Source organism: Nomascus leucogenys, chromosome 13, assembly GCF_006542625.1.
Source record: "Nomascus leucogenys isolate Asia chromosome 13, Asia_NLE_v1, whole genome shotgun sequence".
In the NCBI taxonomy this organism is placed as follows: Eukaryota; Metazoa; Chordata; class Mammalia; order Primates; family Hylobatidae; genus Nomascus; species Nomascus leucogenys.
This window is the reverse complement of record NC_044393.1, coordinates 70290815-70312603: the sequence shown is the minus strand read 5'-3', so window position 1 is coordinate 70312603 and position 21789 is coordinate 70290815. Positions and strand designations below refer to the sequence as shown.

Here is a 21789-nt window from a genome sequence, read left to right as displayed (position 1 = left end):
CATATACACCATGTGGAATACTACACAGCCATAAAAAAGAAAGAAATCATGTCCTTTGCAGCAACATGGATGCAGCTGGAGGTCATCATCCTAAGGGAATTGATGCAGGAACAAAAAAACCAAATACCACATGTTCTCACTTATAAGTGGGAGATAAACATTGGGCATACATGGACATGAAGACGGCAATGATAGACAATACTAGATGGGGGAGAAAGGGAGGGAAGCAAGGGTTGAAAAACTACCTCTTTGGTACTATGCTCATTACCTGGATGGTGGGTTCAATTGTACCCCAAACCTCAGCATCATACAACACACTCATGCAACAAACCTGCACAGGTACTCCCTGAATCTAAAATAAAAGCTGAAATTATGAAAACAAAATACTTCATATCTAAGATCTCTTCTTTCACCTCCATCCTCACTATGCTGGTATATACCTTTGCTTGAGTTAGTTTGGCTTGAGAAATGGGGAAGGAAGTGAAGAAAGATAGATAAGAGATAAAATTTTGGAGCAATTAAAGCTCATAAAGCTGTGGGCATCAGGGACTGGCATTATCAAAAACAGGTTCCCTCTACTTCTGTTTTAGCCACAACCTGTTTCAAAGTTTCAAATGTCACATTGGAAATCCAGCTACTCAAGCAGAATATTTTAGGAAAAAACCTCTCGGGGTTCCTTTCTATTTCTGTGTCCAGTTCAGAAATCAGAAGACAAATTCTTAGAATGTCAAAACATAAACTTGAAGCAACAATGAGGGAATACTGCAGAAGGCAGTACTTAGAGAAACTTCTCTGGATGCCGTCAGAAGCTAGGAAGACCTAATTCTCCTGCACATTGTATTGGCTCTGCTGCTCTGCTGGGTAGCAAAAGTTTGCTTCTTCTAGCAGAGGAAGCAGATGTGAGTTGGAGAAACATGCAAAACAAATGTGCTGAGCAAAAGTTTTTATGTAAATGGTAATCTATCTGATCATAAGTGGCATGACTTCATGAGGTGAGTGTTTAACATGACTCTTTTTCATCAACACAAAAGATAATTTATATAAGTGCTGAAACAGATCATGATTGAAAGAACATGCCACTCTGATCTTCGCTTGCTTTATAAGAAAACTGAATGTTAAACAAAACCTCCCAAGCCTTGGATGTATGCAAATGCTTCCTGGCCACTGGGGAGGTCTATACATTCAAAATGTCTCCGTGCACCTGCTGCTCATGAAAATAACATTTCGCTTCCCTAGGTGATTTGTGGGCCCTTGGTAAATGATGGTAAAGGATGGCTCACTGGTAAAGGATGGCTCAGTCCATGGACAAAGAATCTGAAATACCTGCAAAGGTTATGCATTTAAATCAAGGGCACTTAACAAGACTTGAAAGAATGCCGACAGCCCAGGTCATTTGATATTGAAGTAGGTGCCACTGCTAAAGATCTCTTAGAGTGAAACGGAAGAGTAGAACCAACTTCTCTATTAGGCACAGCAGCCACAGTGCATACAGCATATGATATTTTTAGGGGCCCCCAAATTTTTATTTTCTTTAGAGGGCGGAAAAAAACCTTTTCAGTCAGAGAAGATAGTCTACATCTGTAATATAAATACATTTGCCTTTATATCAACACTATTGTAAAATGTAATATTTGTTTGTTGGAACAAAGGGTCCACAAAGGGAAAAGTGACTAGGACCCACAAATGTCAGGAATACAATCTATGGGGCAGCCCAGTTCACTCAATCTCATTTCTAACTCCCAATCAGTTCTTCTCATCTATCTTCCCCAATTCCCAAGAAGTTCTTCCTGTCCGGCATCTTCAGTATTATTGGCTCCTATTTCTTTTGTTGTTCTCTGTCTTTCTTCCTCAATTTGAAGTCAGCAAGATCTATATTCAAACCCCACCTTTACTAATGATCTATTTCATAGAAAGGGATGACAAGATTTCTAACCTTTCTAAAGCCTTAGTTTCTCCATATGTTAAAAAATAAGAGGAGGATTAAAAATCACCTATGTTCAAGGTTGGGGTAAACATTAAATAAGGCAAGAAGGTAAAGTGCCTAACATAATGCCTGGCACATAACAAAAGTTCTACAAATGCTTCATTGCTACTACACCTATCACCTCGGCTGCTGCTGTTGCTGCTATTGTATTCCCCTATAGCACATAGCATATTTCTCAGAACAAAGTGCATAGCATGTACTTAATAAGTGTTACTACTGGAGAGCATTTCACTATAGCACATATTGTATTGTTAAAAAATTAAATCATATTCCTCTGGTAAATTGAAGTAGGCAAGGTAACTAATAACCATGAAAATAGGTATTTAATTGACAGTACAAATTTGGAAACTAATAGGTTTTTATTAAATAATTACTGATAAACACATTCCCTATTCTCTTATTATGGATATTTGCTATTAGATAACTATCACTTGAGCTATTTTATAATAGCCCTCTATGGTGTTGGAAGGGTACAAAAATAAATGAGAGGGTTCTAAACCATTTCAAAATATCGTAACTGAAGTCATTCACACATCATTTAATATCTCAGAATCTAGATGGCTAATTGATTTTTTAAATCTAAGTCATCAAATGCCAGTTTCAAATGTGTAGCTAAATGCTGGAGAATTTTTTAAATCCTATTTTCTCCTTTCTTGGTATTATCTGTTTTAAAATGAAAGCTGTTTCAAACAGATCTGTGAAATATAGTGTCCAGGCTTCTCCTATATATAACCTTTCTGTAGCTTTTATTTATGATCCTATTCTGGTGCAACATTTTGAGGGCAAAATGTATATGACACCACAGATCATCTATTCAAATCAACTTGTGTGAATATTATATTGTTCCCCATGTCAAAAATTTTTGATTTGGAAAGGGGTATTAAAAGAAATGTTCCCCTATGTGTATAGCAATTTTCTTATAACATAAGTATATTTTATTAATTCCTAAATATGACATATTTTAGCCACAATAACAGTTTATTACTTTCTAAATCTTTCTTCCTAACAGCAAAACATTATACTGTTTATGGGTAAATCAAAATGAAATAACAGACTCATTATATTATATGATGTTTTAAGTTTCATTAACAATCTTTTCTGCAATTGAATGCATGTTTTTGATTGTAATAATTACATTGGACAGAAAAGAAGGCAGATTAATGAACAGAATAAAGAACTGTCAGAATAGTATCACTGTCTACAGAAATGATTTAAAATACAAAGATGAAAGATAAGAATGATTCTACAACATACAACATTGAAGGATTACTCGTAAATTATTCACACTCCTAGTAAACACATAGGACAGTAGAAATACAGAAACCCATTTGTCTAAACCAGTGGTTCTCAATCAGGGTTGACTTTGTCCCTCAACAGACATTTGGCAATGTCTGAAGACATTTTTGGTTGACACATCTTGGGGAGGGGGTTGCTATAGGAATCTAGTGGATAGAGGCCAAGAGTGCTGCTACACATCCAGCAATAAGGAGAATAACTTCCCCGGAACAAAGAAATATCCAGCTTCAAATGTCAATAGTGCTGAGATTAAGAAACTCTAATCCCAATCTGGTTATATGTTATGTAAATTAACTCTTTCTCCTTCACTGGTAATAACTAAACTAAGAGCTAATTAAACTCAGAGCTGTCTCTGGGACAATCATATACAAATTCTAATTAGCAATAAGAATAATTAAAATATAGACATTAAACTCAAATAGTTCATTATGGCTAAGTAGGTACTTAACAATGTTTGATAAAATGTCTATTAATAAATTAATCAAATTATCTTACTATTTATCAAAATGTTATTGTAATTGATTTTTTAATTGACTGGTATGCTTTGTCTTTGCTTACTCTGCCATATTAGTCTTTTGGCAAAATGGTAACATTCAGAGTTGATGCTCAGCAGGTAAGAGAATAGGGGAAGGAGAAATTAGGAGGCTTGATTAATCTTAAATTGGTTTCTTCTTCTTCTTTGGTTATTTGGAAGTGGATGGCCTTTTAAATTTGCTGTATTTTTAATGTCCCCAAAATTCATGTGTTGAAACTTAATCCCCATTGTGATGGTATTAAGATTTTTAGGATGTGATTAAATCATGAGAGTTCCACTCTCATAAATGGATTAGTGCCTTATAAAAGTGCTGGAGGTAACTACTTTAGACCCTTTTGCTGGCCTTTGCATCTTTCCCCATGTGAGGACATAGAATTTTCCCTTTTTGCTCATTTCCCCCTTCCACCATGTGAGGATACAGCATGAAGAACCTCACCAGACACCAAAGGCCAGTGCTTTGATTTTGGACTTCCCAGCCTCCACAACTAAAGGAAATAAATTTCTGTTCTTTATAAACTACCTAGTCTCTAGTATTTTGTTAGAGCAGCACAAATATATTAAGACAACGTTTATTTAAAATTTAATAATGGGGTTCATTAGGCCAAAATCTAATTTGAAATGTAGGGAGAAATTATAATTTTTCCTTTTGACCTATAAATAAGATGTAATAAAAGTTTAGTCCATTTTCCTTTAGATTTGCCTGCATAGGCTTTGGGGATTCAAATGTAACAGCTTGCCATTTAATCTGCAATAGTTTGACTCTAGATTTCAGCCCTACAAATATAGTGAGGACACTGTGGTTGTTGACAGAAAAGGGAAAAAAAAGAACAGCTTGGAAAAGTAAAAACTTGTAAGTCTCATGATGTATATCCACTTAGCTATTAATTTGAAACCTAAAGACACTAATGAGATTAAATATAAAAGAGAAATAATAGAAAAGTCTATGGGCTAGAATTTTAAGTGAAATCTATGGTGAGAAAATTTTACCCCTGCAGTTGACTTCCCCCAGCTCATGAAGCCACTTGTGCCTAGTAAAGTATCTAAAGCAGTCCACATTATTCATGCCACATTTTTCTGTTCACTCATTTGACACTTTCTAAAAAGTACTAGTGCTTATGAGATAGTTTTCCATGTTATAAAATATAATACTTACTGTGGGACCACACATAAACTGTAAATTAAGACCTTGTGGAAAGGATTCTTATAAATTACCAACATACTTTTCTGCAATCGTCTGTAGGATTCATCCCACAAGAATTTTCTAATACTTTTCTTGATATTATAGTAACATTTTCCTGACATAATCTATTCTTTAAGGTAATGGCATGATAATTAATTTGTTTCTGATCAATACAACATTGGAGAAACGTGTCATGGAAGAAAGGAATACATAACTTTCCCACCAATCTTTTTCTTAATTTATTGAGGTATAATTTATATGCAGTATACATAATTTATATATATATGCACAAATACACATGTATAGTTGATATATTGTATAATTTTAAACAGTAGACTGCAAAATCTTAAATGCACAGTTAATTAAATTTGTATCTATCTATATAGCACCTAGTCATACATGTAACCACCACCCAGATTAAGATATAGGACATTTGCCCAAAAAGTTCCCTCATGCTTAGTTGTACCTACACCTTCTAGTAACTGCTATTCTGACTTCTATAAACATAGATCAGTTTTGCTTATTCTTGAACTTCATATAAGTGAAATACAGTATTTCTTTATATATCTGGCTTCTTTAAATTTTTTTTGTTTTTAATTGTTGTGCATACATAATAGTTGTATATATTTATGGGATACATGTGATATTTTGATATAAGTATACAATGTGTAATGATCAAATCAGGGTAATTGGGATATCTATCACCTCAAGTATTTGTCATTTGTGTTAGGAACATTCCAATTCCACTCTTCTAGTTGTTTTGAAATATGTCATGAATTACTGCTAACTACAGTTGCACTGTTATACTATTGAACATTAGACCTTATTCCTTCTATTGGTGTTTTTTTGCCCATTAACATCCACTCTTCATCCCAGCCTCTCCACTGCCCTACTCAGCCTATGGTTAACCAGCATTCTACTCTTTATCTCCATGATATCCACTTGTCTTTGGCTCCCACATATGACTGAGAACATGTGATATTTGTCTTTTTGTTCCTGACTTATTTCACTTAATATCTTCCAGTTCCATCCATGCTGTTGCAAATGGCAAGATATCATTTTTATGGCTGAGTAATACACCATTGTATATATGTACCACATTTTCTTTACCCATTCATCCATTGATGGACACTTAGGTTGATTCCATATATTGGCTATTGTGAATAATGCTGCAGTGAACATGGGAATGCAGATAGCTCTTCAATATACTGATTTCCTTTATTTTGGAAATATACTCAGTAGTGGGATTGCTGGATTATATAGTATTTGTATTTTTAGATTTTTGAGAAACCTCGATACTGTTCTCCATAGTGGCTGTACTGGTTTACTTTCCCACAGAGTACAAGGGTTCTCTTTTCTCCACATACTTGCTAGCATTCATTATTGATGTCTAGCTTGTTTTTATGAATGTAAGGTTTTGAAGATTCTTTCATATTTGTGTGTATCCATACTTCATTTATTTTTATTTCCCCAATAGTATAATATTGGATTTGTTTCCTTTCTCACTGAATTATTTTCAACTTTTAGCTACTATGAATAAAACCAATATGAAGATTTTGTGTATGTGTGTCTTTTTATGGGCATATGACTTCATTTGTCTTAGGTGTATAGCTAGAAGGACTGCTGAATCATTTATATATATTTAGCTTTAGTGGATACTGCCAAGGTTCTCCAAAGTGGTCAAACATTTCACACTTCTCCCAGCAATGTATGAAAAAAATGCTCCACCAAAAATGGTAAGAATATTTAGTTTAGAAATAATTATACACACACAAATATACACAAATATACAAAAGCACACCTCCCTCTAAGTTTTTATTTTTTAAAACATTTTTGGTGTGGCTATATTATTTGTTCTTCAATTCAGAAGCAAGTTGAGACAGCAATCCAAATAAAGCAAATTTAAAGGTCAAAACCTGAGAGGAACATATTTTAAAGTCTTTTCCACAGTGTACACCAGTCTTTCCTCAAATCTGTCCCACAAAAAAAATTAATAGCTATTCTATTAAAACCATATCAAATAAGTTTGGAAATGAAACACACTATATATTTTCCATACTATAAATGAACTGCCATTTAAATTAGTATATTAGAGGTTCAGGGAAGTCCTATAGTAAAGACATCTACTTAACTTTGTTTAGCTTATTGCTTCATCAACCAATGGGTTTCTTTGACCGTGGAACTCTACTCTACTCTTTTTTAAGTATGCTTGTTAATATCTTTGAGAATAACATATTTGTCTTTCTTTGAATGAATCTTCAGACCAATGTGAAATTCCATTTGATTTAGTGGTAATTCCTAAATTAGTGATATGTTTTCCTTAAAAAATAAAAATTATACTAATCCCTGAGATTTTTAAAGCTCTTGGAAACAGATAAAACAGTGACGGGGTGTTTACTGTGCCTGGCTGTTACATTTATAAAAAACATGGTAACCATACTACCTATCAAGGCCCAGTCAGCAATACCTCTCTTTTACTAACCAGCTATTCTTCGAAGCTCCCAGTAACATATAATTTGACATGATATATTTGTAAGTATACTTTCTGAGTGAATTAGTAGATATGTGATAAAAATACCAATTACTACTTCCCTGGAATCACCTGTCGCAAGGGGTATATGATATGAGGAAATGTAGAAAGTTATGCATAGGATCCTTAAAAGAGCAAAAATAGGGAAAAACCATAGAACAAAAGCGTTAGGGTAACATTCACCCTTCTCCCAAATGAACAAGGTTACAAAATGGTATGTGTTGCTCACAAGAGAAACTACAGCCTTGCGAAATGATTACTGTATGAGAAGTGAATGAGAAATATAACTATCCCAAGCAAATTTAGTTTCATTTATCCAGTATCCGTTCTGTAAAACAGTATCATAAATTTTCCTCTTATTCTTCAAAGTAAATTCTACTAAATCTAGTTTAAAATTTCAAAAGTAGATCCAGGGACAAATCCAAGAAAAATAGCCCAATTTAAAAGGAAAATGTGAAACCGATTTCACAACTAAGTGTGAGTCCTCAGACATTTTTTTTTTGAGCATTAACCACAATAAGTCCACTGAAAACAATGGGCACAGAGAGTAGCCATCACACTAAAAAGAAAATCATTCACAACTAGGTGCCTTAGATACCTGGCTGGGATTCTCACTTTTTTGAAATGAGACCAGTTTCGATTTCAAGGCATACAATTTCTTGTAATAATTTTCATTTGGCATTTTTCACCTAGGTTAACAGATCATTCCCAATTCAACCCAAGTGCAAATGTAAACTTCACTTACCTGCACAAAACCACATGCTGTGAAGGCCTCAAACAAGGGCAGACTTGGGCGGTCTTCTCTATAGATGGTGAGTTTGTACGTGATCAGGGTCTCACCATGTGCTGGAGATTCATCCACAACAAATATTGAGATTTTGTTCATTCCTAAGCCCAGAGGGTAGCTGGCAAAGCTGGAGAGAAAGAGGGAGAGAGAAATAGAATATGAAATTTATTCAGCCCAAACTGACTCATATATCAATATTTACTAAATACCTATTTGAATAACAGGAAAGGTCTGTACAATTTCATAAGAAACCTAAAATATGAAAATAAATAAATATCTCTTTCACAGTACTTTATTATGCCAAGACTGTTCTTTTAGGGCAAGTTATATCTTCCATAATTAAAGCAAAGGAAACTAATATTTATTAACCACCTGCCAGGGTCACACATTATCTCATTTAATACAATAGGATTGTCCCCATTTTAAATATAGAGACCATGACCTAGAACTGGTAAACACATCATTCAAAGTCACATAGAAGAGTCAGGGTTTGGAACCCGGCTTGTCCTGACTTGAATCCTTTCTTTCTACTAGACGTGGCTCCCAAGGGTTCCGAGTACATTTCTTTCCCTACCGCATGGAACAATGAGTATCTTCTTTGCTATGGACACAGCACAGAATAAGGTTCTATCTTCTTTTTAAAATTATGAACAGAAGAGTTGCTGACTTTTAAAAGAATCAATAGGAAAAAAAGCCAGTGAGGTTAGGAAAGTTAGTGGTACTGTGTCCACAAATTGTGCACCAATTGGTTTAAGCAATCAATTTCTGAATATTCAAAAACTTGACATCTTCAACAATGTTAAAATATGAAGACAACAATAAGTAAAATTTTTCCGTAATGGATCTTCTCTGTATTTCATATAACAAGATCTTTTCTTGTTAAAATATTGTTATAAAGATGAGCTGCAAAGGTTGCCAATCTTTTTTAAAAAAAATGAGAAGGGGAAAGTTCACACCCTGGCAATCTTTCAACTGATCTTATGAATCAGCTTTTCTGAACCACTTTCAAAGTTTGCATCAAATGTCTGCTTCCCAGTATGGTGTCTCAACACAGCCCCAGTCAACATCCTCATACCTTGGCCCTGCCTGCTCGTACAGGTGCACCTTGCACTGACACTTAGGAGTCTCCACTCCAATTGTCACTGTTACCACATCAAATGGGACTTCAGAGTAATAATCTTTGATCTTTGGATGAAAGTCAGGATTTAGTTCCAAATGTGGATGTGTGAAGATCTGCTTGATATGACATGGTGTGTTTTTATCTGTTAAGAAAACAAAAACAATGACAAAGACAACTGTGAAGTGGGTAAATATCTTTAAATAATATGTGATTAGATTTTTCTTTTTCTGTTTCCTTTGAACAACTTCAATGATCCCTGCTGACTTTCCAATCAGTACCCTGATCATAGTTGATTTGTGGCTGCAGCTGGCTTTTCAATTCATCAGATTTTGTAGAATTTTCCTCATATAACAGCTGTTGACTTTAGTCGGTGTTATATAGACGGTATTTTCTGTTCAGCCCTTGAAAGTTTAAAGGCACACAAGGTGGGAAAATGTCTCTCCTGTGGATTGATAATATTTTCATGATATTTACTGCATATATCAAGCAACTATGTAAGTGGGAGTGATGGCTCTGTGGGATGGTGGCAGAAGGGGACCAGCACGGAATGAGGAAAATTTCTTAATGTGGAGTGTCACTGAAATACCACTTGATTGATGCAGTATCTTATAGGCAGTGTGGGGCAAAGACTGCAAACTCCAGTATTATACCAAATGGACACAAAAACAGGGGCATCCTGAAACTGCTCCATTCCCAGGCCACCTTTCTTGGGAAAGTACCATAAAGTATAAGAAGGAAATACTATACTCTGCTCCATCCTGTCATAGAACCTAGAATATTACTTCATACCACTGATCCTGAGGCATTAAAAAAATCTTTGTCTATGTTAGCCCAATTATGTATTTCGGTGAGAAAAAAAGAAAAAATAGTTTCATAGGCACATACACCAGCTACTGTTAAGTTATATTCAATGTTAATTTTTAGAATAAACAAATTACCCAAAAACTTAACAAAGTGTTCTTCAAAGAAATGTCAAGGAGCATTTCATTCCATCAGTACTTTCCAATTGTCAACAAAATGCCAACAAAGATAAACATACAAAATTCTATAAAAATCAGTAAAATTAAAGTATCTTGGTGTTGCCTTTCATAAAATGTTCAGTGACATTTAACAACATGGCAACAAAAAAAAGATAACACAGAATTTGCTACAGAAAGCTATAAAACTGAACTTAGAGAATGGAGATTATTTTATTAACTGTTGTTTTTTCCTCTGCTTTTACATAGCTATAATATTGATTTTCCTAAAATCAAATCTGATGATTTGTCTTCCATTCTTTAGTGGTTTCTCATCATTTCCAGAGTCAAGTCCAAGCTCCCAATAAGGCAAACAAGGCATTTCACAATCCCTTCTTTGTCTTGTTCTCCAGCTGCATTGCCCATTTTGCCCAGTCTTTGTGCTTCAACAAGACCAAAATTTTTATTTTTCTTTGATGGACGTGGAGGTGCACCACCAAATCCATGACGATGGGTACCACCAACCCATATGGATGCATCATTCTAGTTCTGGGGACTAGGTCTCTGTATAGCTCCCATTATGGACTAAAACAATTAAAATGAAAAAGAAAATCCTATGTATTTCTGACCTATACTCTATAGTTTTCTCAGGCTATGGAAGAAAAACCAATTCGGGTATAAATTATGAACAGTAATAATACAATAAATATACTGTAATTTTATTTCATAAAAAATCTTAATAAAAAATAAACAACTAGTAATGTTGGTCGAATAACTCATTGAATTGGGTAAACTGTCTGCTTCATTAATTTTACTTGTTATTTGACCTAATGGTCAACCAAAGATAGTATCTGGCTGATAGATGTAGGTGGACTGCATCTGTAATTTCAACAATCCTAACAGCCCCTGAAATTTTCTTATAATAAAAAAGAAAAAAGAATGAAGGCAGAAATTGTTTTCATTAGAAGTTATTCTGTAAAGGACCACAGTTTTTAATTCAAATCCAGCCACATATTAATAATACATTCTTTTTTCATCAAAGTTTTTTCTCCAGAATTTTCTCTGTTAAAGACCCTGAGATAAGCACAATAAAAACAGGATATTATTAATCATGAGATTTGATTCAAATGGCTGCAAACCCAACATAACATTAAACAAGCTGGAGTTGAGTTATGGGCTGTGCTTTGGAAATGACCATTGCCTAGGCACAAAGGGAATATAAACAGTTGCACTCTTCTGCTCAGAACTAGCAAAGTGAATAACAAAGAGGAAGATCTTTTTGCAAAATAAAACATAGAAGATGTGCTTTAACTTAATAGAATATATTTTTATAAAGATTCTCTGAGAGTTAATTTCCCTGCAGTTTATACTTTCACTTAATGGTCACGGTTTTCAATGGGGTCTGCCCTCCTTAGAAACTGAAACAGCCCTAGATGACAGGAAATAAATGTGCAATCGTTCTCTTCAGCAAGTGCTTACTTTTGGTTTCATCAGAAAGTCTCCACCTCTGCTGTGAGCACTATCTCCTAAACCCCTGTCTGAAAGCTGATTTAGTTCTGACATCATCTTCCACTGAAGTATCAGTATTGCCGCCTACGAACACCTGGTGTTTGCTTGGCATCTTTCCCATCCCAGTCTCAACTTGTCTCAGGCCAGCTTACCTGAGATCTACAGAGAACCCAGCATGAGGTACAGTGGTAGCAGGCTGCTTAACCTATTCAGCAAATATATATGGGAAAGCTCTTTGAAGTTTTGGTTGCTTTTAATGGATTTCTTTTAACTGCAGAATTTGATTGCTCTCTTGAGGAATAATCACAACTCATATTGAACATGAGAAGAGCCTATACTCTTAAAGATAATCCCACCTGCTCTGAGCCATTATTTTTAAATCTTATTTTATACCATAAAAGCAGGAAGATTAATTACTAAAGATCCAGGCAGGACTGATTTTTATCAGCATAAAAACAGGAACGAAGTTAAAGTGCCTATCTAACATGTTCACATCATCTACACCATATTACCTGGGAACTGGAAAAAAAAAAGTGAGATCATCCAATGCAAACCTTTCATTTTACAAATGAGAAAATAGAAGCCCAAAGAGGCGAAGTTGCTTTCTGGATATTGCATCTTGCCTTGGGCCTGGCACAGAGTGGACCTTCAACAAGTGTTCATTCTAATTTTGCTCCCAGTTTTCTCACTAGTCCTTTTCCCACCATACTCTAGACAACAGTTTTCCAGGAGAATGGAGTAGCATGTATTTTTCTGGGGGTAGAAGATTGGGTGGTGAGTGCAGGGAAGGAATGGCATAAGTAATACTTGCTATCTTTGCTCTCTATTAGCAATACTTTATTTAAAATACCATTTTCTTTAATTGGCTATATATGTTAATTCTATTAAACTATATTATTATAACATCTCAGCCTACCATGACCTTAACAATAGTGATGAAACATCATGAATGAATTAAATTGTATTTTAGATAAAAATTAGATTGTATTACATTCAAAGACGTCTATTAATAATAAATTAGGCCAGGCACTGGTGGCTCATTTCTGTAATCCCAGTACTTTGAAAGGCTGAGGCGGGAGGACCACTTGAGGCCAGGAGCTCAAGACCAGCCCGGGCAATGTAGCAAGACCTCATTTCGATACAAAATTGCATAAATTGTCCAGATGTAGTAGCTCAAGCCTGTAGTCCTAGCTACTTGGGAGGCTGAGGCAGGAAGATTGTTTGTGCCCAGGAAGTCGAGGTTGCAGTGAGCTATGATGGTGCCACTGCACTCCAGCAAGGACAACAAAGTGAACTCCTATCTCTAATAAATAAAAAAATAAATAATATAATAAACTAAATATAAATCTATACTTTTTTCAGTTTTAATGTTTTACGGAAATTGATTTTTTATTTGTGGAAAACTAAATTTTCTAAGTTGATTTTTAGCACCAAATACATACAGCTATATATATACATATACATACACACACATATATATATTTTTTAAGGTATACATTATCAAGAAAAATCTTGCTATGTAGAACTCAATTTTTCTGCAATATATTATAGAATATTAAGAAAACTCAGGAGTTTTTCTTTTTCTTTTCTTTCAGAGACAGTGTCTTGCTATGTCACTCAGGCTGGAGTACAGAGATGCAACCAAGCACACTGTAACCTAGAACTCCTGGACTCAAATGATCCCCCTGCCTTGGCCTCCCAAAGCACTGGGCATACAGGTGCATGCCACTGTGCCTGGCCTAAATTCAGGAGCTTTGAACAGAGAATCTGAAGATCAAGTTTTGTGATACAGCTCAGGCATTTAATAACCCTGTGACTTTGGAAAAATCAATTAGACTCTCTAAGATGATATATTTGCGAGACCATTGTAATAATAATACTGACCACAATGAAGAAAATTAAATTTAAAGTTAACACAAACTTAAAAGTACTTATTTTTCTCCTATTACGTCTTGGTTAAAAAATGAATTAAAAAATTGAAAATTGGCTTAAAACTCTCAACTGTTATAAAGGAAATTCTACTCAAGTACTAACCATTATAGCAACAATCTGGTGAGAAAGAAATCGCTGCCAGGTAGTGAGACCTCTAAAGATCAGTGTATAAAGCTGATAAGCCAAGCTCTTACATTTGAAAGGCTTCCAAGGCAATGCCCTAGAACTCCTAAAGCCCCTCAAAGTGGGTTTGGAAGTCATTGTCCTTAAACAAAAAAATGTAATATTTTATGTTCTTAGGCAAAAGTGATAGATACTGACTCCATCGGAAATCTAATAACTTCTAAAATTTACTTTAACAATTATCAGCCTAAGATACCCACATATAATAAAATGATGGATTTTTTTCGAAGTAAGGCTGTTCCCTAATTGTTGATTATGATGCTACAACACTTCAATCTCAACTCACCATCACTGCAATGTATTTCTTTATTTTCATTTTTAATTTGTGGAACTGCAGCTAAAAAAAAAGAAATGTAAATTTAAAATAAAAACTATTAATCAAAATGTTAAAATATACATTTAGCTACTAGATAACTTAATAAAACATGTTTTTTATTTAACTTTTATTATACTAGTGAACACTTCTAAGTAAAACTGGAAACTACAACCAAATAAGTTATTTTATTCAAAGCTCAGAAGAATTATTATTTCAAATATAAAAATATTAAGAGAGAAAATGAATGGTCTAAATGCCATTTATTGCCTGAAGCTGGTCAGCCAAGGTTCCTCATCGTTTCTATATCCTATGACTATAATTTCCCAAATCATTAGAATTATAAAAGTGCCATCCAGTTGGTTCCAGTAATATTTACTCTATATTTTTTAATTCAACCAAATATTTATTTTAAAAACTCCCTAATACATATTTATGAAACAAATGAATGAATAAACACTCAGGGTACTTAAATCATTCATTTATAGAGGAAAAAACTGGTGGGCAAAAGAAAGGCAGTTTCTCTCAGCTCTTCACTGCGCCTACTGATTCATTCTATTGAACCAGTGATTCTCAAATTCTGGCCTCAGAATCATCTGAAGGGCTTGTTAAAAGACAAATTGCTGGGTCTCATCACCAGAGATTCTGATTGAGTAGATCTGAATTGCTAGGTTTCCCAGGTGATTCTGGGGAGAGGGGGACACACATTGAAAACCACTGTATTGGGCTAAATCCTGTTTCACAATAGAACAACTTTGAACTAAAAAAAAAAATATTATAGACATATAGGTGGGTACTTCTTTTCATTTTTTTCTTTTTAAAATTAGAAGTATTTTTTTTTCTTGTAAACAAAAAGCTCAGATGTTCTTTGGAATGAAAAAATGAGAAAATAGAGATAAGCCAAAGAGGAAAAATATAAATCACCATTAATTTTTCCTGAGCTTCACGGTGAGGTAGCCAATTGTTAGGTTTAACAATAGATCAGAAACAATTTTCATGTCATAAATATTCTTTCACAACAGAAGAATGGATTTATAACATTTTATTTGATGACTCTAGCTTAATTTGTGTGTCCAGTCCACTCTTATTGCAATAGTAATGAACTCTATTTTTTAAATTTGTTGATAATTTATGTAATTAAATTTTGTATATATTATTTCCTTAAAATGAACATTTAGAAGTAAAATTTCCGATCTATAAAAATAATTTTTAAAGCTTTTCTTATATTTTAAATGGCCCCTTAATAGAGGTGGTTCTAATTTATACGTCCACCAGCACTATGAGAATACTTATTTCCCTACACTCTCTCCACTATCTTTTTTAAAGTTTTATTTTAATTGACACAAATTCTGGGGTATAATGTGAAATATTTTGATACATGTATACATTGTGTAATGATTAAATATGGCTAATTAGCATATCTGTCACTTCAAACATTTATCATTTCTTTGTGATGAGATCATTCAAATCCTCTTTTCCAGCTATTTAAACATATACATTGGTTAACGATAGTCATCCCACTTTTTAATAGAACAACAGAATTTTTCCTTCTATCTAACTATAACCAATCTCTGGCCACCTCCTTCCCTTCCTACCCTCCCTGGCCTCTAATAACTACTATTCTACTCTCTATGAGAACATAAGACTGGTAACCCCTCTCTACTTCTGTGAGATCAACTTTTTTCGATCCCACATGAGTGAGATTATGGGGTTTTTATCTTTTTGTGTCTGGCTTATTTCACTTAACATTCTCCAGGACTATCTATGTCACAAATAACAAACAACAGGATTTCTTTCTCTTTTGTGGCTGAATAGTATTCCATTGTGTATATATACCCCTATTTTCTTTATCCATTTATTCACTGATGAACACTTAGTTTGATTCTATATCTTGGCTATTGTGTGTAGTGCTGTAGTTTACATCAGAGTACAAATATCTCTTCAACACACTGAGTTCATTTCCTTCAGATAGATATCCAGTAGTAGGATTGCTGGAGTCCCTCTCCATTATTTTAAGAAAATTCTTTCCAAATTTAAGGGAAAATAGCATTTCCTCATTTAATTTTCATTTTTGATTGCTAATGAAGCTAAATATTTTTGTTTTATTTTTTGCCAGGAAATACTTATTTTTATGTTGAAATAAGTGAGAATATATATATTTTTACCTTTTTTATTTTCTATTGCATCAAATGGCACTTGTGATTTTTCAATGTTCTTATCTTCTGTGAAAGAATTCCTGCAAATGCAATGCCAAACAACTCTGGATTAATGAAATGAACAAAACACGTGGAAATTACATCTAACACACTATCTTTTCTTCTGTATGGGCACAATTACTTTGATGAACACAAAAAACGCTTTCTGCATTTCAATCCTCAAAACTGGCAATCTACCCTCAAAGGAAGTAGGTGGAAATCTCATCATCCCTAATCAGTAGAAGCACATTTGAAGAAAACCAGGGTAAAAAGTCACTCTCAGTCCAAATCTGAGGAATCTCAGATAGCTTGGGTCCAATAGAAGTGATTCAAGAATACACATTCTTATTGGAAATCTGTTTGGCTATAGTTACACTGTTTTGGAACAAAAAATCTTGGAATCACCGAGGCACAGCCTGAGAAGAACATACATTTAACTGAAGAAATATAAGTATACCATGCAGAAAATGACCTATGTCTTGCCAAGTCTTCTACCCTTAAACTCTAATTAACAGTAGTGAATAGTAAGGGTTAGTTAAATTCTGGTGTGTTCACCTAATTTTCTCTGTTGTATAACTACTTGGCCAGATTGCCCTTTAAATCCTCAAATTTGGGACCAAAATAATTTAAATTGCAGACAGAAAAATTGCTGGTCCTGATGATAAAGAACAGCAGGCAGGATCGTCTGCAGGCCCCTGAAAAGACTTTCCTATGCTGGTGCAAATCTCCATTTCCACCCCAGCACAATGGAGATAACAATGTTTACCTTACTTCACAGGGATGCTGTGAGAGTTAAATACAATTTTCTTTGTTAAATAACATTTTAGAAATATGTACTGTCCCAGATATTGTGCTGGGTACTGTAATGGAGAAGAGATGAATAAGACATATTCAGCTCCAAATATAGACATCAGCTAGGAAATTTAAAAGCATCAAGGAATTAAAATTATTGCTAATGTTGGGAGCCATGATAATTTTTTGCAGTTTTATTTTAAAAACTGTTTATTCCGGATGACTTTTACCAAAGATACAACCCTGAAATGCACAGAAACTGAAGTTTGGAAAGGTTACTATCTTAATGGAATGAGACACTCTGTATGTAAAGGCATCTTGCAGTGATTTTCTACATAATTTTGTGAATACATTGTTTCAAATCCACGTGGATTTTCATTGAAAGCATTTCTTTAGAGCAATGTACAATGCAACTGTATTTCTAGGAAGGTAAAATTAGCACATGGTGCACCACTTTGATTTTAAGATTTTCATTCTATTCAGATTTACACTAATTCTGTTGAGATCTCTGAATCTTGAGCCTCAGGAAAAATATGTTACTATTACCTAGTATTGTCATGCTTTCCTGACTTTCTCACCTCGTTGCTACAAGAGAATGATCTTTCCTTAAAAGGAAAAATGAAGTCATTGAACGCAGGTAATGTACATCCATCAAGTTGACATTTTCTATAGAAAAAAACTGTGGTAACCATTGAGAAGACAAGGACAATGATGGCCTCCCTGTCTGTGTGATGTACTGGACCATGAATGAGCCCTGGACCAAAGCATTGGACCATGGATGAGAAGGCCAGGGTCTTAGTTCCAACTCTATTTCTATTAGCTTTGTAACCTGAGCAAACAACCCATCTTACTAGCACTTCATTTTCTCATCTGGAACATGTATATAACATGCATCCTCATTGCAATATGGCATGAATGATAATTAAATATATACACATTCACTGGTAATCTTGAAGATAATTAGATTTGGGCATTTTTTTCTTGAATGCAAATGAAATTGGCAATATACTAACTGCTTGTTGACAAACATAGTAAGGTTTACTTGTCTCACTATTAAATATTTCAAACTTGTCTTGCTTTTCCCATTAAAAAAGAAAAATATTATCCCCACTATAGAAACTAAAATGATCATTGAATAGAAACATGGAAAGGAAAGTATACTGATATTTACTATCTACCTGTGCTACAGCGTATCAGATGCTATGTAGCAAATGAAAGTTATTTTATGTAATCATACTGAAATATATATAGTTCATAGTATAAAGTATATTTTGCAGATAAGAAAACTGAGTCTCAGGAGGGTTCAAACCTGTCTTCACAAATTCTAAAGTTGAGATTTTTGAATATAGTCTCTATGATTCAAAAAAGTCCTCACTCTTTCCAACTATACTCAACACTGACCATTAGTAAATTTTCTTATTGGAAGAGACTTCAATCTTCTAAATTTAAGATCAGAACACTGCTTAACCTTACAACATACGTGGAGCTTCAGAAAAATTTGCTTGGGAACAAACTTTCCAAAGTTTGAGTATCTTCAAGGAACTTCCTCAAAGTTAAAAAAAAAAAAAAAACTTTGAAATAGCTTCCTGTGGAAATCAAGTCTGTTTTTCACCCATCTATAATAAATGAGACAGTCTTAGATTATTTGAGTGAGTGTAGAGTACAAACAAAGTGTCTCTGAAGTATGTTATTTAAAACCTAATTTTCAAACACATAAACAAAACCTTCTGCTGGGCCTACTACTTCCAGGTATTGAGGAAATAAAACCAGCTTCTTAAAGCCGTGGCAATTAAAGTGAATTCTGATCCTGGGAGATGTCCTAAGAATTCTTCAAATATATGATTATTCAAATTTTTGAATTGTAAAAATAAAGTTTTTATAGAACTGTTTTCACTATATCCTGAGCAGAAAGAAGTGAAATGTAAGTCAATAGAACCGAAGCCATGGCCCAGGGTGACTGCAAAAGACTTAAATGATTATGGCAGGGCCATTTAGTCTTTCATCTCCCTAGGAGGTTTAGGTTTACTTCTGTTTTGCTGCCAGTAGAAAAATCAAATGCTCCCGTAATTCCATCCATATAAAAGAGAAGCAGAAAAAACCTTAGGTGTTGCCCCTTTTCCCTAACTAGTGGAGGTAAAAATTTATCTGTCTCAGTTCTCTCTTATGCCCTAATTACTACCTCTCATTAGAATGGAAGTGAAGGTGGGAAATTTTATCTTATCCAAATATTTTCCTCTGAGATTCTACCTTCTAAAAAAAGAAAAACCCCAAAGTTCTACCTTCTAAAACCAAAATAGGAATCAATTGTGACAAAGAGAGAACATATGTATATACATCCAACAGGTTTTGCTCAGAAAAAAGTCACACCTCAAAAACTTTCTAAATAAATAATTTTACTATCTCAAGCTGCCACTCTGACTGATGGTTCATAAAACACATCTCACCTAATTACTTCTGTCTGATACCCTCACAATTCAAGAAAATATATCACAGAAGGAAACTAGATTGAAACTTTCAATTATAAACATTATAGTGGAGTCAAGTCTTGTTGGTTTAAAAAACTGTTGGATACATTTTTATTAAAGTGTTTGAAGACCACTAGAATCATTATGGTTTCAATGTTTAAAGACATTTATTTTCCAGAGCATTGGAAATTTGGACACACTTTTTTGTTGTTGCTGCCTGCTTTAACATAGGCAAAGCCTTTTGAAATCAATCTGTAAACTAGAGATTTTTTGGATTGTACAATTCAAATTTGTGGCTGTCTTACCATTCCAGTGGATGTGGCTGTGTCTTTTTATTCATGAACTGAAATTGTTCAAATACATTTAAAAGAGACCAGTATTGGGTCAGGACTGAGCCAGGATTTCCCACAGGATTTGCCATATCATAAAATTCATGCATCAGTGACTGAATCCCAGGAGTAGTAGATGGGAAGAGCTGAGAACACAAAATATCAGCATAAGTTATGGAAAACAAATTATAATGTAGTATTACTATGAACAGCCTTATACTTAGTCATTTATTTAAAAAATCAGATATTAGTTAAAAATCCATTGGTCAGTACCATAAATTAGTTTTCTGTGAAGTTGTTGATGTAAATGCCACTTTTTATAAGAAACTAATTTTGTTAATGATCACATTTCCAAATAGGGTGAGTTTTTTTTTTTCTTTTCATTGAATATAAGTGGATTTCCCTTTCCTGTTACAGATACCAGAAGACACCTGAATAAGAGAGTTAGGCAGCAGGAAGAATGAGACAGCCTCTTGGGTTACAAATGAATTATGTCAGAGTGAGAAATAATTAATCTTCCCCTCTTTCCCCCACAAAGAAAAATCTGTGGTTATCTCCTTTCTACTGTGAGAACCAGGAAATTGGAATTTTCTCTTTCTCTTACAAAATAATTATTTAGTTCTTCGTCAAGTTATGGTGAGAAATGTTCTCCATATTAACAGTATCTAAAGTTATAAATTCTTGAAGAGTGAGGCCAGATCCCTTTTATTACCTTTTTATAGTATTAAGTCAAACTGTCATGAATGTAATACTTATATGTTTAAAATAGTTAAAATGATATCATGTCAACTCAATTATCTTTGGGGAAATTAGCTTCCTTTGAATCCTCCAAAATTTGGGACCAAATTAGAAAAAGGAGTATCAAACACTCATCAACTTAGTAAGTTGATTAAACTCATACAAGTAATGTATGTATGTATATACATATATATATATATATATATACATATATACACATATACTTTTTACAAGTAAGATAAATACTTGAGTGAAACATCAGGGTAATAATAAATTATTAATGATTAAGAATGCTATTTCAAAAAGATATTTCATATGAACAAATTTTACGTGGAAAAATACAAATTCATTTTAGTCTATAAAAGTATCAGAACTGGAAAGAAAACAAGTATTAAACATGCATTTCGCATTCAATAAATTATCCTTTGATACTGACCAAGGAATTAACAAAATACATAGAAGATAAAATGCATGCCTTTTTTAAAAGATATAAGCCAGTAAAAGTTATAATTATTTACACTTCCTTTCTTTGAAGTTTGATATAGAGTTATAAGAAATTAAGGTTTAGGCAGTCTTCTAAAATATTATTTTCAACTCTATATGATTTTACAAAAACAAAAAGGGTATAATAAGCAGAAATAACAAGGGTATAATAAGCAGAAATAACTTTTGGTTGCATGTAAATGTTCTGAAGCTAAAAGTAAAACTTCCTCAGAAAAATGTTGGCATTTTCCCCATGAGAACTGTCAAATTCTGGCAGTTATGCTAATTCCATATTCTTTTACCTTTAATAAGTCACATATTGTTTGCAAAGTCTTAAAGTAATGCATATAAATCTTGCTCATTTTGCTACTTAGATCTCTGAAAAGAGCAAAGTAGCTTATAAAGATTTCTATTTCTTAAAGAAATACTTAATCTAGTTTGATGTCAAAATCAGGTAGCTTA

The 21789-nt window shown here is 33.8% G+C and overlaps 1 protein-coding gene across 2 annotated transcripts in view; it reads right to left on the bottom strand.

Moving 5' to 3' along the window:
* CPED1 (cadherin like and PC-esterase domain containing 1) overlaps nt 1–21789 on the bottom strand; it is a 315288-nt gene that overhangs the window by 150509 nt on the left and 142990 nt on the right. For both annotated transcript variants that reach the window (XM_003261250.4, XM_012512038.2), the window contains 5 exons: nt 20083–20252; nt 16491–16561; nt 14299–14349; nt 9388–9574; nt 8271–8439 (listed from right to left, as the gene is read on the bottom strand). In XM_003261250.4, the coding sequence (XP_003261298.2) occupies nt 8271–8439; nt 9388–9574; nt 14299–14349; nt 16491–16561; nt 20083–20252 (648 nt within the window). The remainder of the gene's footprint in view (nt 1–8270; nt 8440–9387; nt 9575–14298; nt 14350–16490; nt 16562–20082; nt 20253–21789) is intronic.